The sequence below is a fragment of the Bufo gargarizans genome, chromosome 3, assembly GCF_014858855.1.
Source record: "Bufo gargarizans isolate SCDJY-AF-19 chromosome 3, ASM1485885v1, whole genome shotgun sequence".
Classification (NCBI taxonomy): Eukaryota; Metazoa; Chordata; class Amphibia; order Anura; family Bufonidae; genus Bufo; species Bufo gargarizans.
This window is the reverse complement of record NC_058082.1, coordinates 127,448,807-127,462,393: the sequence shown is the minus strand read 5'-3', so window position 1 is coordinate 127,462,393 and position 13,587 is coordinate 127,448,807. Positions and strand designations below refer to the sequence as shown.

Here is a 13,587-nt window from a genome sequence, read left to right as displayed (position 1 = left end):
GCAGGGGTCAAGTATGATTACCACCGAGGCTGGGGGAAGTCTGTATATAAGGTCCCTAATGATGAACAACCCCTTTAAAGCTCTGTCTGTTTTTTTCACTACACTTAGGGATAATATACCATGTGTTCTGCGCAGAGTGGTGTTGCCTGCTGTCGGTAGAGTAGGCACCTGTGCAAAATGTATGATTTGTCTGCACCATATTAAAGGTGATTTGCGCCATGCCTGTAAATTTACATTTAATAAGGGGTAGCCAGATAATTTGTGTGGGAGCTATATACTTATATATAGAGGCAGATTTGTTATTGTGATTTTTTTCAATTATTTTAAACTGTACAAGAGAACCTTTGTAATAATATGTGATTAGACTCAAGATTGAAAATTCCATGACGTTCGTGTGACAAATTTATCAAACGATGTCCAACATTTTGTAAGCTTGTCACAAAAACAATGGTGGTCATATCAAGGACCAGCATTTTTAGGTGCCCTTTGATATCTCCTGCCGGAGGTGGCTCTTAATTAAGACAAGACAAAGACGCTTAACGCTTAAACTAGCTGGGGTAGATTTCAGTCTTCATTTATGTCAGCATAAATGATAGTGATTGTGCTAGGGATGATGGCCCCATCCACACCACAACCTGTTCTTTAGAAAGTGGCGACGATGGTGTACAAAAGCCACATGCAGCTAAATTCAGGAGCAGCGGTGTTGAAAAAGTTGCAAACCACGGCCTTGCGACTTTTTATGACAGCTTTAGACAAAGGTAGTCATTAGTGTTGAGCGAATCGAACTCCATGAAGAAAATTCGATTCACGACGAAGCTGAATTTCCTTGTGGTAGCGAAAATATTTTCCCTGAATGGCGGTAAAAAATCATACTTACCTCATCTGTTTGAGCACAAAGAGCCAACAGCCGCCATCTTGATTGAAGATCTCACACGAAATCCCCTGCGCAGTGACGTATGGCGTCACCCGGGCGGCATGATGACGTTATCACTGGCCGCACGAGATTTAGCATTAGTTCTTCAATCAAGATGGCGGCTGGCACTTTGCGATCAAATGGATGAGGTAAGTATGATTTTATTTTTTCTATTTTACACTGTTATATTGCTATCAGATGACGCGGGATATGAAGGGTACAATGACGAGGGTGGCACAATAGCCGCTCCCTGTCATTGCACCCGCTACTTACAAAGGAATTCGTCACAAAGCTAATTTTTTTGTAAAAATCGGCAAAGCAGCAGATTAGAATTTTTCAACACTTCGCTCATCTCCAGTAATCATAATAAAAGATGCCCCCCCACCCCCCAAAGGAGACACTAGAAACAAGTGCAAAAACTCGTGTCTTTAAACATTACACCTTGGATGCGTTGAAAAAGATGGAGCAAGGACTTCATAAATATGGACTGGAGCAGAAAACTGGTGTAAATGCATTGATAAATGTGCCCTACTCTGTGGTAATATATAAATACACGGATAAATGTGCCGTACTCTGTGGTAATATATAAATACACGGATATATGTGCCCTACTCTGTGGTAATATATAAATACACGGATATATGTGCCCTACTCTGTGGTAATATATAAATACACGGATAAATGTGCAGTACTCTGTGGTAATACATAAATACACGGATAAATGTGCAGTACTCTGTGGTAACATATAAATACACAAATAAATGTGCAGTACTCTGTGGTAATATATACAGTCATGTGAAAAAATTAGGACACCCTTTGAAAGCATGTGGTTTTTTGTAACATTTTTAATAAAAGGTTATTTCATCTCCGTTTCAACAATACAGAGAGATTAAAGTAATCCAACTAAACAAAGAAAACTGAAGAAAAGTCTTTTCAAGATCTTCTGTAAATGTCATTCTACAAAAATGCCTATTCTAACTGAGGAAAAAGATAGGACACCCTTGCCCCTAATAGCGAGTGTTACCTCCTTTGGCTGAAATAACTGCAGTGAGACGGTTCTTGTAGCCATCTACCAGTCTTCGACATCGGTCTGAGGAAATTTTACCCCACTCCTCAATGCAGAACTTTTTCAGCTGTGAGATGTTTGAGGGGTTTCTTGCACGTACAGCCCTTTTCAAGTCACCCCACAGCATCTCAATGGGATTCAAATCTGGACTTTGACTTGGCCATTCCAGGACTCTCCATTTCTTCTTTTTCAGCCAATCTGTGGTTGATTTACTAGTATGTTTTGGGTCATTGTCATGTTGCATGGTCCAGTTCCGCTTCAGCTTTAATTTTCTAACTGATGGTCTCACATGTTCTTCAAGCACCTTCTGATACACAGTAGAATTCATCGTGGATTCTATGATGGTGAGCTGACCAGGTCCTGCTGCAGCAAAGCAGCCCCAAACCATGACATTTCCACCTCCATGCTTCACAGTTGGTATGAGGTTCTTTTCTTGGAATGCTGTGTTTGGTTTACGCCAAACATGTCCTCTGCTGTTGTGTCCAAATAATTCAATTTTGGACTCATCTGTCCAAAGAACATTATTCCAGAAGTCCTGGTCTTTGTCAACTTTATCTCTGGCAAATGTCAGTCTGGCCTCGATGTTTCTCTTGGAAAGCAAAGGTTTCCTCCTTGCACACCTCCCATGCAAGTTAAACTTGTACAGTCTCTTTCTGATTGTAGAGGCATGTACTTCTACATCAACAGTAGCCAGAGCCTGCTGTAGTTCTCGAGATGACAATTTAGGGTTTTTGGAGACCTCTTTTAGCATCTTGCGGTCTGCTCTTGGGGTGAACTTGCTGGGGCGACCAGTCCTGGGCATGTTGGCAGTTGTTTTGAAAGCCCTCCACTTGTAGACTATCTTCCGGACAGTGGAATGGCTGATTTCAAAATCTTTTGAGATCTTTTTAAATCCCTTCCCAGACTCATAGGCTGCTACAATCTTTTTTCTGAAGTCCTCTGACAGCTCTTTTGCTCTCACCATGGTGCTCACTCTCACTTCAACAGTCAGGAGCACACCAAACTAAATGTCTGAGGTTTAAATAGGGCAAGCCTCATTCAACATGCAGAGTAACGATCTACTAATTATGTGCACCTGGTGTGATATACCTGTGTGAGATCTGAGCCAATTTAAGAGGGAATACATGTGAGGGTGTCCTATCTTTTTCCTCAGTTAGAATAGGCATTTTTGTAGAATGACATTTACAGAAGATCTTGAAAAGACTTTTCTTCAGTTTTCTTTGTTTAGTTGGATTACTTTAATCTCTCTGTATTGTTGAAACGGAGATGAAATAACCTTTTATTAAAAATGTTACAAAAAACCACATGCTTTCAAAGGGTGTCCTAATTTTTTCACATGACTGTAAATACACGGATAAATGTGCCCTACTCTGTGGTAATATATAAATACACTGATAAATGTGCCCTACTCTGTGGTAATATATAAATACACTGATAAATGTGCCCTACTCTGTGGTAATATATAAATACACTGATAAATGTGCCCTATTCTGTGGCAATATATAAATACACGGATAAATGTGCAGTACTCTGTGGTAATATATAAATACACGGATAAATGTGCAGTACTCTGTGGTAACATAAATACACGAATAAATGTGCAGTACTCTGTGGTAATATATAAATACACGGATAAATGTGCAGTACTCTGTGGTAACATATAAATACACGGATAAATGTGCAGTACTCTGTGGTAACATAAATACACGAATAAATGTGCAGTACTCTGTGGTAATATATAAATACACGGATAAATGTGCAGTACTCTGTGGTAACATATAAATACACGGATAAATGTGCAGTACTCTGTGGTAACATATAAATACACGGATAAATGTGCAGTACTCTGTGGTAACATAAATACACGAATAAATGTGCAGTACTCTGTGGTAATATATAAATACACGGATAAATGTGCAGTACTCTGTGGTAACATATAAATACACGGATAAATGTGCCCTACTCTGTGGTAATATATAAATACACTGATATATGTGCCCTACTCTGTGGTAATATATAAATACACTGATATATGTGCCCTATTCTGTGGTAATATATAAATACACTGATATATGTGCCCTATTCTGAGGTAATATATAAATACACTGATATATGTGCCCTACTCTGTGGTAATATATAAATACACGGATAAATGTGCAGTACTCTGTGGTAACATAAATACACGAATAAATGTGCAGTACTCTGTGGTAATATATAAATACACGGATAAATGTGCAGTACTCTGTGGTAACATATAAATACACGGATAAATGTGCAGTACTCTGTGGAAATATATAAATACACGGATAAATGTGCCCTACTCTGTGGTAATATATAAATACACTGATATATGTGCCCTATTCTGTGGTAATATATAAATACACTGATATATGTGCCCTATTCTGAGGTAATATATAAATACACTGATATATGTGCCCTATTCTGAGGTAATATATAAATACACTGATATATGTGCCCTATTCTGTGGTAATATATAAATGCACGGATAAATGTGCAGTACTCTGTGGTAACATATAAATACACGGATAAATATGCAGTACTCTGTGGTAATATATAAATATACTGATAAATGTGCAGTACTCTGTGGTAATATATAAATACACAGATATATGTGCCCTACTCTGTGGTAATATATAAATGCACGGATAAATGTGCAGTACTCTGTGGACACCTTCCTAGATCGGGGCACACTGCTCCCCTGTCCGGTCACCACGTCACTTACTAGAAGCGCAGCCGTGTAGGCGGGAAGCGCTCCCCTGTCAGTAAGTGGCCGGGACTTCTCTATCGCTGCACATGTAGGAAGAATGGATGTGGGAGCCCCGCCCCTTCCCCGCCTGCTCGCCGTCCGGCTCCGCCCCCTGCAGGTAGCCTTATCACAGCTGGAGCCGGGCGCTGCTCTGCTCATCTGGTGACAGTTCTCCCCGCTGTGCGGTTGTGGTGCGGCTTCTCCGGTGAACGCTGCGGGGATGAGCCCCGGCGGATACCTGCGGGGGACAGTGGACCTTGCGGGTCCCCCGGAGATCCGTGACAGAGCGCACCCATTTCCCAGATCTGTCTTCATCGCGCTCCTTTTTCTGGGGCTGCTCCAGGTTGGCTGCACCTTGGGCTTGTTCTTCTACGTTAAGGCACAGGTAATATATATATATGTATATATATGTAGTTGTAGAGAATGGATGGAGCTCTTGCTGCAGCTTGTGTTGTGACTAGAGATCACTGGACCATAACATTACCAGAGCATGCCGTTTAATTCTACTTTTGCAGCAAACTTTCTAATTTTTACTAGAAATGTAAAGGTGTTAATAGGAGTATTACTGCATCCAGGATTATTATTATACTATGTCTGTGCTGGTGAATGATGACTGTTTCTGGCTGGTGGGATGTCAGTCCCATGATCTGAACAGGGATATGTGTAAAAAGTGAAAATACACTGCAGAAAGGCAAATGCTTAATCTTTCCATATGGAAAACCATTCCCATCTTTACAGATATCATGCATCATATGGGATCTAATTGGATCAGTGTATTATTATTTTTTATGGGAAGGGACACTGTTGCAATAATAATAAAAAAAATGTTGAGGTACCACCCCAAACCCCCTCCATTCCAGCACTACCACCACTCCTCCAACCACCGGTACAGTCCTGACATAATGGCCCGAACCCCCTCCATTCCAGCACTACCACCACTCCGCCACCCACCGCTACAGTCCTGACATAATGGCCCGAACCCCCTCCATTCCAGCACTACCACCACTCCGCCACCCACCGCTACAGTCCTGACATAATTGCTCGAACCCCCTCCATTCCAGCACTACCACCACTCCTCCACCCACTGCTACAGTCCTGACATAATGGCTCGAACCCCCTCCATTCCAGCACTGCTACTCCTCCACCCGCCGCTACAGTCCTGACATAATGGCCCGAACCCCCTCCATTCCAGCACTACCACCACTCCTCCACCCACCGCTACAGTCCTGACATAATGGCTCGAACCCCCTCCATTCCAGCACTACCACCACTCCTCCACCCACCGCTACAGACTTGACATAATGGCTCGAACCCCCTCCATTCCAGCACTACCACCACTCCGCCACCCACCGCTACAGTCCTGACATAATGGCTCGAATCCCCTCCATTCCAGCACTACCACCACTCCTCCACCCACCGCTACAGTCTTGACATAATGGCTCGAACCCCCTCCATTCCAGCACTGATACTCCTCCACCCACCGTTACAGTCCTGACATAATAGCCCGAACCCCCTCCATTCCAGCACTACCACCACTCCGCCACCCACCACTACAGTCCTGACATAATAGCCCGAACCCCCTCCATTCCAGCACTGCCACTCCTCCACCCACCGATACGTTCCTGACATAATGGCTCGAACCCCCTCCATTCCAGCACTACCACCACTCCGCCACCCACCGCTACAGACTTGACATAATGGCTCGAACCCCCTCCATTCCAGCACTACCACCACTCCGCCACCCACCGCTACAGTCCTGACATAATGTCTCGAACCCCCTCCATTCCAGCACTACCACCACTCCTCCACCCACCGCTACAGACTTGACATAATGGCTCAAACCCCCTCCATTCCAGCACTACCACCACTCCGCCACCCACCGCTACAGTCCTGACATAATGGCTCGAACCCCCTCCATTCCAGCACTACCACCACTCCTCCACCCACCGCTACAGTCCTGACATAATGGCTCAAACCCCCTCCATTCCAGCACTGCCACTCCTCCACCCACCACTACAGTCCTGACATAATGGCTCGAACCCCTCCATTCCAGCACTGCCACTCCTCCACTCATCGCTACAGTCCTGACATAGTGTCCCCGGACCCCCTCCATTCCAGCACCACCACTCCTCCACCCACCGATACAGTCCTGACATAATGGCCCGAACTCCCTCCATTCTAGCACCGCCACTCCTCCACCCACCGCTACAGTCGTGACGTAATGCTTTGGCTGCTGGATGACAGTAGATAAAAAGAGAGAAGAGAGGAGACCTAGAAACTGATAGCCACATGGGGAAAGTGGGCTACTAGATTGCATTCAGATTGCTCTATATTCTGGGTATGAAGAACTGCGCTGGGTGTCTTTCTGTATAATTTTCTTGATTATTATGAGTTCATCATTCACAGCGTTGAAGGAATCCCTAGTATTTCAGTACTGGATGTCATGGGTAAAATCCTGATTTTACATTCAGCACTTGTACGTGGATTTCGTGCCGGTCATTACTGAAGTATATATTGTGGAGTAAGCACCACAGCTCATGTAGGCTCCTATCTCTGCTTAGGGTGTGTTCACATATGTATCTTATCTTCAACAAAGTAGCCCAGCATGCTGCACTATTTTGGCTGGTAAAATTACGGATTCCTCAGCAAAAACCCGAACTGGGCCCCACAGCAAGTTTTTGAACGGGCCCCCCTGCTTGGTCCCCTTAATGCAGACCTCAGGCCGAACCAAAAAAAAAACCTTGCTTCTCTTCTCCTCCTGCAGGCGCCTCCGCCCTTCATGCAGCACTGTGTCTAGGCATGCACTACACCATGACCTGACATCACACATTGTCAGGTCATAGTGCGCTCCTACGCACCCTACATCCATCCTGAAGCTGTGCGCTACCAGGACTTAGTGCAGTGAAGTCACCTGGAGAAGAAGACCTCGAGGCAGTGAGTAATACCATTGCTAGGAGTTTACCGCTCCCTGGTCCCTGAAAATAAATCCGTTTGTCCTCTTCCTGGGCCCCTTCCTGAGTTCAGGACCCATAGCAGACACATGGTAGCTAAGCCCCTGGATGCAGCATTTCTATCATCTTCATTGTTTTGGTCCTACGACAGCGCAGGATGGAGATGATTAGCAGAGGAGCAGTGGTGCTTTGAACGAGCCCTTAGTGTAAAATTCAGTCTTTGATACTATAGGTGGTGTGTTTGCTTTTCGTAGAATGCCTCCTTCTTTCTATGAACTTTACACTACCACACTTTCTTTTTAGCAAAATGACTTTCTTTGATAAGAAGATCTATTGTGGCTTCCTTTTTACGTGTGATTATAAAATGTTTTGTGTCTATTCTGTATAGCAAGCTGTTGTGGTAATACAGTCTGAACCAGGAGGGAAAATGTGGCCCTTCTTGACCTTGCTGACAGTAGATTCAGCCACCATTATTTTGTAGCCTCCATGGACCACAGAGGCTTTTCTCTGCAGGTTTAATAGCTGTCACATAATCAGGATCGCACTTATTACTCAGCTAAGCATACATGAGTGTTTCCTAAAGCAGACATGGGTTAGCGATACATTTTGTTTGTGCTACTGGTATAACATTTTAGTGGCTCCTTATAATTGTAAAATAAAAACCTTCTTTAGGCCTCATGTACACAAGTGTATCCGTTTTGTGGTCCACAAAACACGTATACCGGCCTTGTGCATCGCACATTCACTATGTTACAAATGCCTATTCTTTCTGCAAAACGGACATGACAAGAGTAAGACATGTTTTATTTTTATTTTTTGTGGGGTTGTGGAACAGACACACTGATGCGGACAACACACGATGTGCTGTCGCATCTTTTGTGGCCCCATTGAAATGAATAGGTCTACATCTGATCCACAAAAATTGCAGACCCCAACTTACATTTACGTAGCTTGGTTACCCTCATTACTACCATAGGCCTCATGCACACAACCGTATAAGTTTTGCGGTCCGCAAATTGCGGATCCACCTAAAAAAACGGATTACCCCTTTTTTTTTGCGAATCCATTGTAACAATGCCTAAAACGGACAAGAATAGGACATGTTATATTTTTTTTGCTAGGCTACGGAATGGACCCATGGATGCTGATAGCACACGGTGTGCTGTCCGCATTATTTGCGGACCCATTGAAATGAATGGGTCCGCATCCTCTCCGCAAAAAAACCCCAGAACGGACACGGAAACAAAATATGTTCGTGTGCATGAGGCCATACTCTGTATACCTCCAGCCCCCTTGCCTTATGCCAATATAGGTGACCATCATTAAAATGTTTGCTATGTCATAGTAACATATCAAAAGTTTTGATAGTTGGGGGCCTGAGTGTTGAGACCCCCGTAAAGAGAAAGACGCACTTACACAAAGTACTGTCTATCCTTCTTGCTGACGACGGACTGGAAATGGGCTCATAGACTTTCTATGGAGAGACAGCAGTCTGTGTGCGTGCTTCTTTCTCCTCGTTTTAGCACTCATCAGGGGTCTCAACACTCGGGCCCCAACTATTAAAACTAGGGATGAGCTAATCGACTTTGGATGAAACATCCGAAGTCGATTCGCATAAAACTTTGTTCTAATACTGTACGGAGCAGTATTAGAATGTATTGGCTCAGATGAGCCGAAGTTATTGCTTCCCAGAGTCTTGTGAGACTTTGCGCAATAACTTCATAAATTAATTTGTACTGTAAAAAAATATTTCCCGAACTTGGGTTCGGTTCCAAGGTACCTATTGGAGCCGAACCTAAATTCGGGAAATGCTTTTTTACAGTAAAAATTAATCTATGAAGTTATTGCGCAAAGTCTCACAAGACTTCGTGAAGCAATAACTTCGGCTTATCGCAGCCAATACATTCTAATACTGAATGGAGCTCCTGCTCCGTACAGTATTAAAACAAAGTTTTATGCAAATCTACTTCGGATGTTTCACCCAAAGTCAATTCGCTCATCCCTAATAAAACCTTTGAAGTGTAACTATGACATATGAAATGTTTTTGAAAGCACAGGTACACTTTAATGAAGCAATTCCTGTCATGTGGGACTAAAACTACTGTGTGGGAGTCAATTCCATTGAAACCTTACAAACACTTGATATATTTCTGGAGCATGATACTGAGATTTCTTGGCTTGCAGAATAATTTCCACATTCCATCTCCAGCAAGACAACATTTAACTTACCTCCGCTGTGCCATTACAGAGTGGCAAAGTGACATCAGATACAGGTGCTACAGTTGGACACTTGTACTTTATATCATAAATGCTCCAAAGAGAAAACAGGAAACAGTACTCATAGGCCTCGTGCACATTGATGAATCACAGCTCCTTACACGCTGTCAGTTGTAAGTCTCCAAGTTACCATGCAGAGGCAGTACACACGGGTCACTTTATTATTCCTGTCTAATGTTTAGTGCAAACTTAGGGTTTATCAAGTATGCTGCGCCAGAAAATTGTAATGCTTTTGCCTACTTTTTGGATGGAGTAGGCATATGCGCCATATTTATGACATATTTGCTCCACTTTTTGGATTGTTTGCAGCATGTCCAGCAGTTTGCATTAACTAAGGCTACTTTCACACTTGCGGCAGTGTGATCCGGCGGGCAGTTCTGTCGTCGGAACTGCCCGTCGGATCTGCTGATTTTGATGTGACTGAAAGCATTTGTGAGATGGATCCGGATCCGTCTCACAAATGCATTGCAAGAACGGATCCGTCTCTCCGCTTGTCATGCGGACAGACAGATAAGTCTTGTATTTTTTTTTCTTCACATTTTTACTGGTCTGCGCATGCGCAGGCCGGAAGGACGGATCTGGCATTCCGGTATTTTGAATGCCAGACCCGGCACTAATACATTCCTATTCAGGCAAGTCTTCCGTTTTTTTCACCGGAGATAAAACTGTAGCATGCTACGGTTTTATCTTTTGCCTGATCAGTCAAAACGACTGAACTGAATTACTCTCCATTCAGAATGCATGGGGATATGCCTGATCAGTTCTTTTCCGGTAATGAGCCCCTAGGACGGAACTGTATGCCGGAAAAGAAAAACGCTAGTGTGAATGTACCCTAAGGGGCAGCCAGATGTTTTGTGGGCAGAACTATTTTATGCCAGATTTGCCACTGTGATTTTTTTGTAAAAAGACACAAAGTTGCAATTTAGCCCAGTTCCCTGGTGGAGTACAAACTGCCTAAACCTTTGTAATAGATAATATAAGACTTTAGACTGAAAAAGTATTTTTCGCCGCCCCATACGATGCACTTTTTTTTACCCCCATTATGGAAACGCTCGTTAGTAACAGATGACCAGGAAGTGGTGAATGCAGCACTCCCCGGGCTGTCTACTTACCATTTCCTGGTCCTCTGCAGTGACCCGACGCGCACAGAGTGAGGTCGCAGAGCGTCCTCACACTGTGCGCAGCCACAGCACAGCCGATGGCAGGAAGAAAAAGATAGAGCAGGATCCTCGGAGCCCGTGGCGTCCAAAGCAGGAGAGGTAAGTGGATTTTTATTTTATTTTATTTGCTCTGTGACATGGGGTCTGATATAAGGCATGGGGGGCTGATATGAGGTATGGGGGCTGATATGGGGCATGGTGGTCTCATCTGAGGTATGGGGGGGCTCATCTGAGGTCTAAATGGGGGGTCTTATTTATATTTGGGCTCTTATCTAAGGACAAACTTGTACCAACCCATCCCATGAGACCATCTTGGTATTTTTTGCCAAAGGTACATTAGTCACCCACCCGACCCCCCGGCCGCCCTATCGTGGCGGGGATCGGGTCGGTGACTGAACCTTTGTCGAAGTACCTGGAATGGCTCTTGCGGCCAGCCCTGAAGAAATCGGTCACATATCTTAAGGACACCAGGGACTTTCTTCTGGCACTGGAGGATCTCCAGTGGCAGGAGGATTGGGACCTGGTGTCATTGGATATAGAAAGCCTATATACCTGCATTCCCCAGCGAACGGGAGTAGGGGCAGTCGCAGATATGTTGAGATCAACTGATAAAGATGAGATGTATGTCCATTTTGTAGAGGAAGCACTGTTGTTTGTCGTAAGCAACAATGTTTTCAGGTTCGGTGAACAATGGTATCGGCAGGTACACGGCGATGGGGACGCCAGTGTCGTGTACCTTTGCCAACATATACCTCAACACCCTGGAAAACAAATATGTATTCAGCACAGGTAACCCCTTTCTACCTAACATCCAGATGTTCCCAGATGTCTTCATGGTGTGGAGGGGAAGTCAAGCAACATGCAAAGATTTCGTGGCAAATTTAAATCGCGAGAATGACATTAACATGTTTTTCACCTTGAACTTTGGTGGTGAGATTTTAGAATTTCTTGATGTTTGTGTCATTATTCGAGATGGTGAGATCATAACAGAAGGTTTTCGAAAACCTACCGCTTCGAATTCCCTTCTACACCATGAAAGTTTCCATCCACGTAGCATGAAGGAGGCCATACCATACGGGCAGTTCATGCGACTAAGACGCATTAACAGCTGCAATGGAGGCTATATGAGACAGGCTAGAGAACTAAACAATTGCTTGGTGAAGAGGGAGTATCCAGTAAGAATGTTAGATGCGGCGTAGGGCAAGTATAAGAACACAAAAAGAGTTACTGCATCAGGGAGATAAACCTGAAAAAGACAACAGATTTGTATTTGTGTTCAAATATAGCCCCATGGCCGATGCAATCAAAACAATCATCTATGACAATTGGGATCTATTAAAAAGTGAGAAATGTTTAGACAAGTTTACAGCCAGGAAACCCATCATTGCCTTTAGGAAAACGCATACCCTCAGGGACCAATTGGTAAATAGCCGCATGAAGTGTGAACAGTCTCCTAGTCAATGGCTGAATGTGAAAAAACCTTCAGGGAATCATCGGTGCGGTAATTGCTCCTTCTGTGATCACATGCTCCGGGACAGAATTTTGTCCATAGGAGAAGTGTCACACAGAATGAAGCAATTTTGCACATGTAAAACCACATATGTCGTGTACGTAGTCAAGTGTGAATGCGGGTCATTTTATATAGGAAAAACAATAAGACCTATGCTGGAGAGGTTCCGTGAACACCTCAGTTCCATCAAGACTAAGAAGGGCTGCCCACGCTTAATAGACCATGTATGGCAGAAACACGGGGGTAACAAAAAATGCCTGGGTTTTGCTGGAATTGAGGTGGTCCCACATTTGAAACAAGGAGGCGACAGGCATCGCCTCCTGTTACAGAAAGAAGCGAGATGGATAATCCTCACAGATGCCATGGGACCCCTAGGTCTGAACCATCGGAATGACCTCAATGTATTCATTTGAATGTACTGATTTGCCTTTGATTTTGTTTCAGTTGTATACGTACACAGGTGTTGCCTTTAATTGCGATTGAGATCTAGTTACCCCATACAGGGTTAATTCTCACGCTCCTCTTTAAATGGGCTGGCACACCTGTGCACGTCATTCAGGTAAGAAGCACACTCTGTGTGAAACGGCCGTCGCTGCCACACACCGCCTAGGCGGTTTTTGATTTCCGTGAAAGGCTTGTCCGCCTCAGCCCTGTAGAAGCATGCACCTATTGTCACAATAAAAGTGATGATGTGTTGAAAACCTGCAACTGGTGAGTGCCACAGATTTTTTCTATCTTCTTGATTACACAAGTATATTCACTATTGGAAAGCAGGCACCTCCATATTGTCGCCTTATACCCGATTTACACAGAGGACAGCAATATGTTATTACTCAGCGTTTTATAAGGGGAGTGGTGCCATCTGGACTATCTTTATTTGTGGTGTACTCTTATCTAAGGTCTGATTGGGGGTCATTCTAATTGGGGTCTGAGCTGACATCCG

General features: G+C 43.9%; 1 protein-coding gene across 1 annotated transcript in view; it reads left to right on the top strand.

The window, feature by feature from the left end:
• The first annotated feature begins 4,886 nt into the window (after positions 1 to 4,886).
• The window catches only part of TNFSF11 (TNF superfamily member 11), a 63,280-nt gene continuing 54,579 nt past the window's right edge, over positions 4,887 to 13,587 (top strand). The window contains exon 1 of the mRNA XM_044286743.1: positions 4,887 to 5,131. Within this exon, the coding sequence (XP_044142678.1) occupies positions 4,967 to 5,131 (165 nt within the window). The 5' untranslated portion in view covers positions 4,887 to 4,966. The remainder of the gene's footprint in view (positions 5,132 to 13,587) is intronic.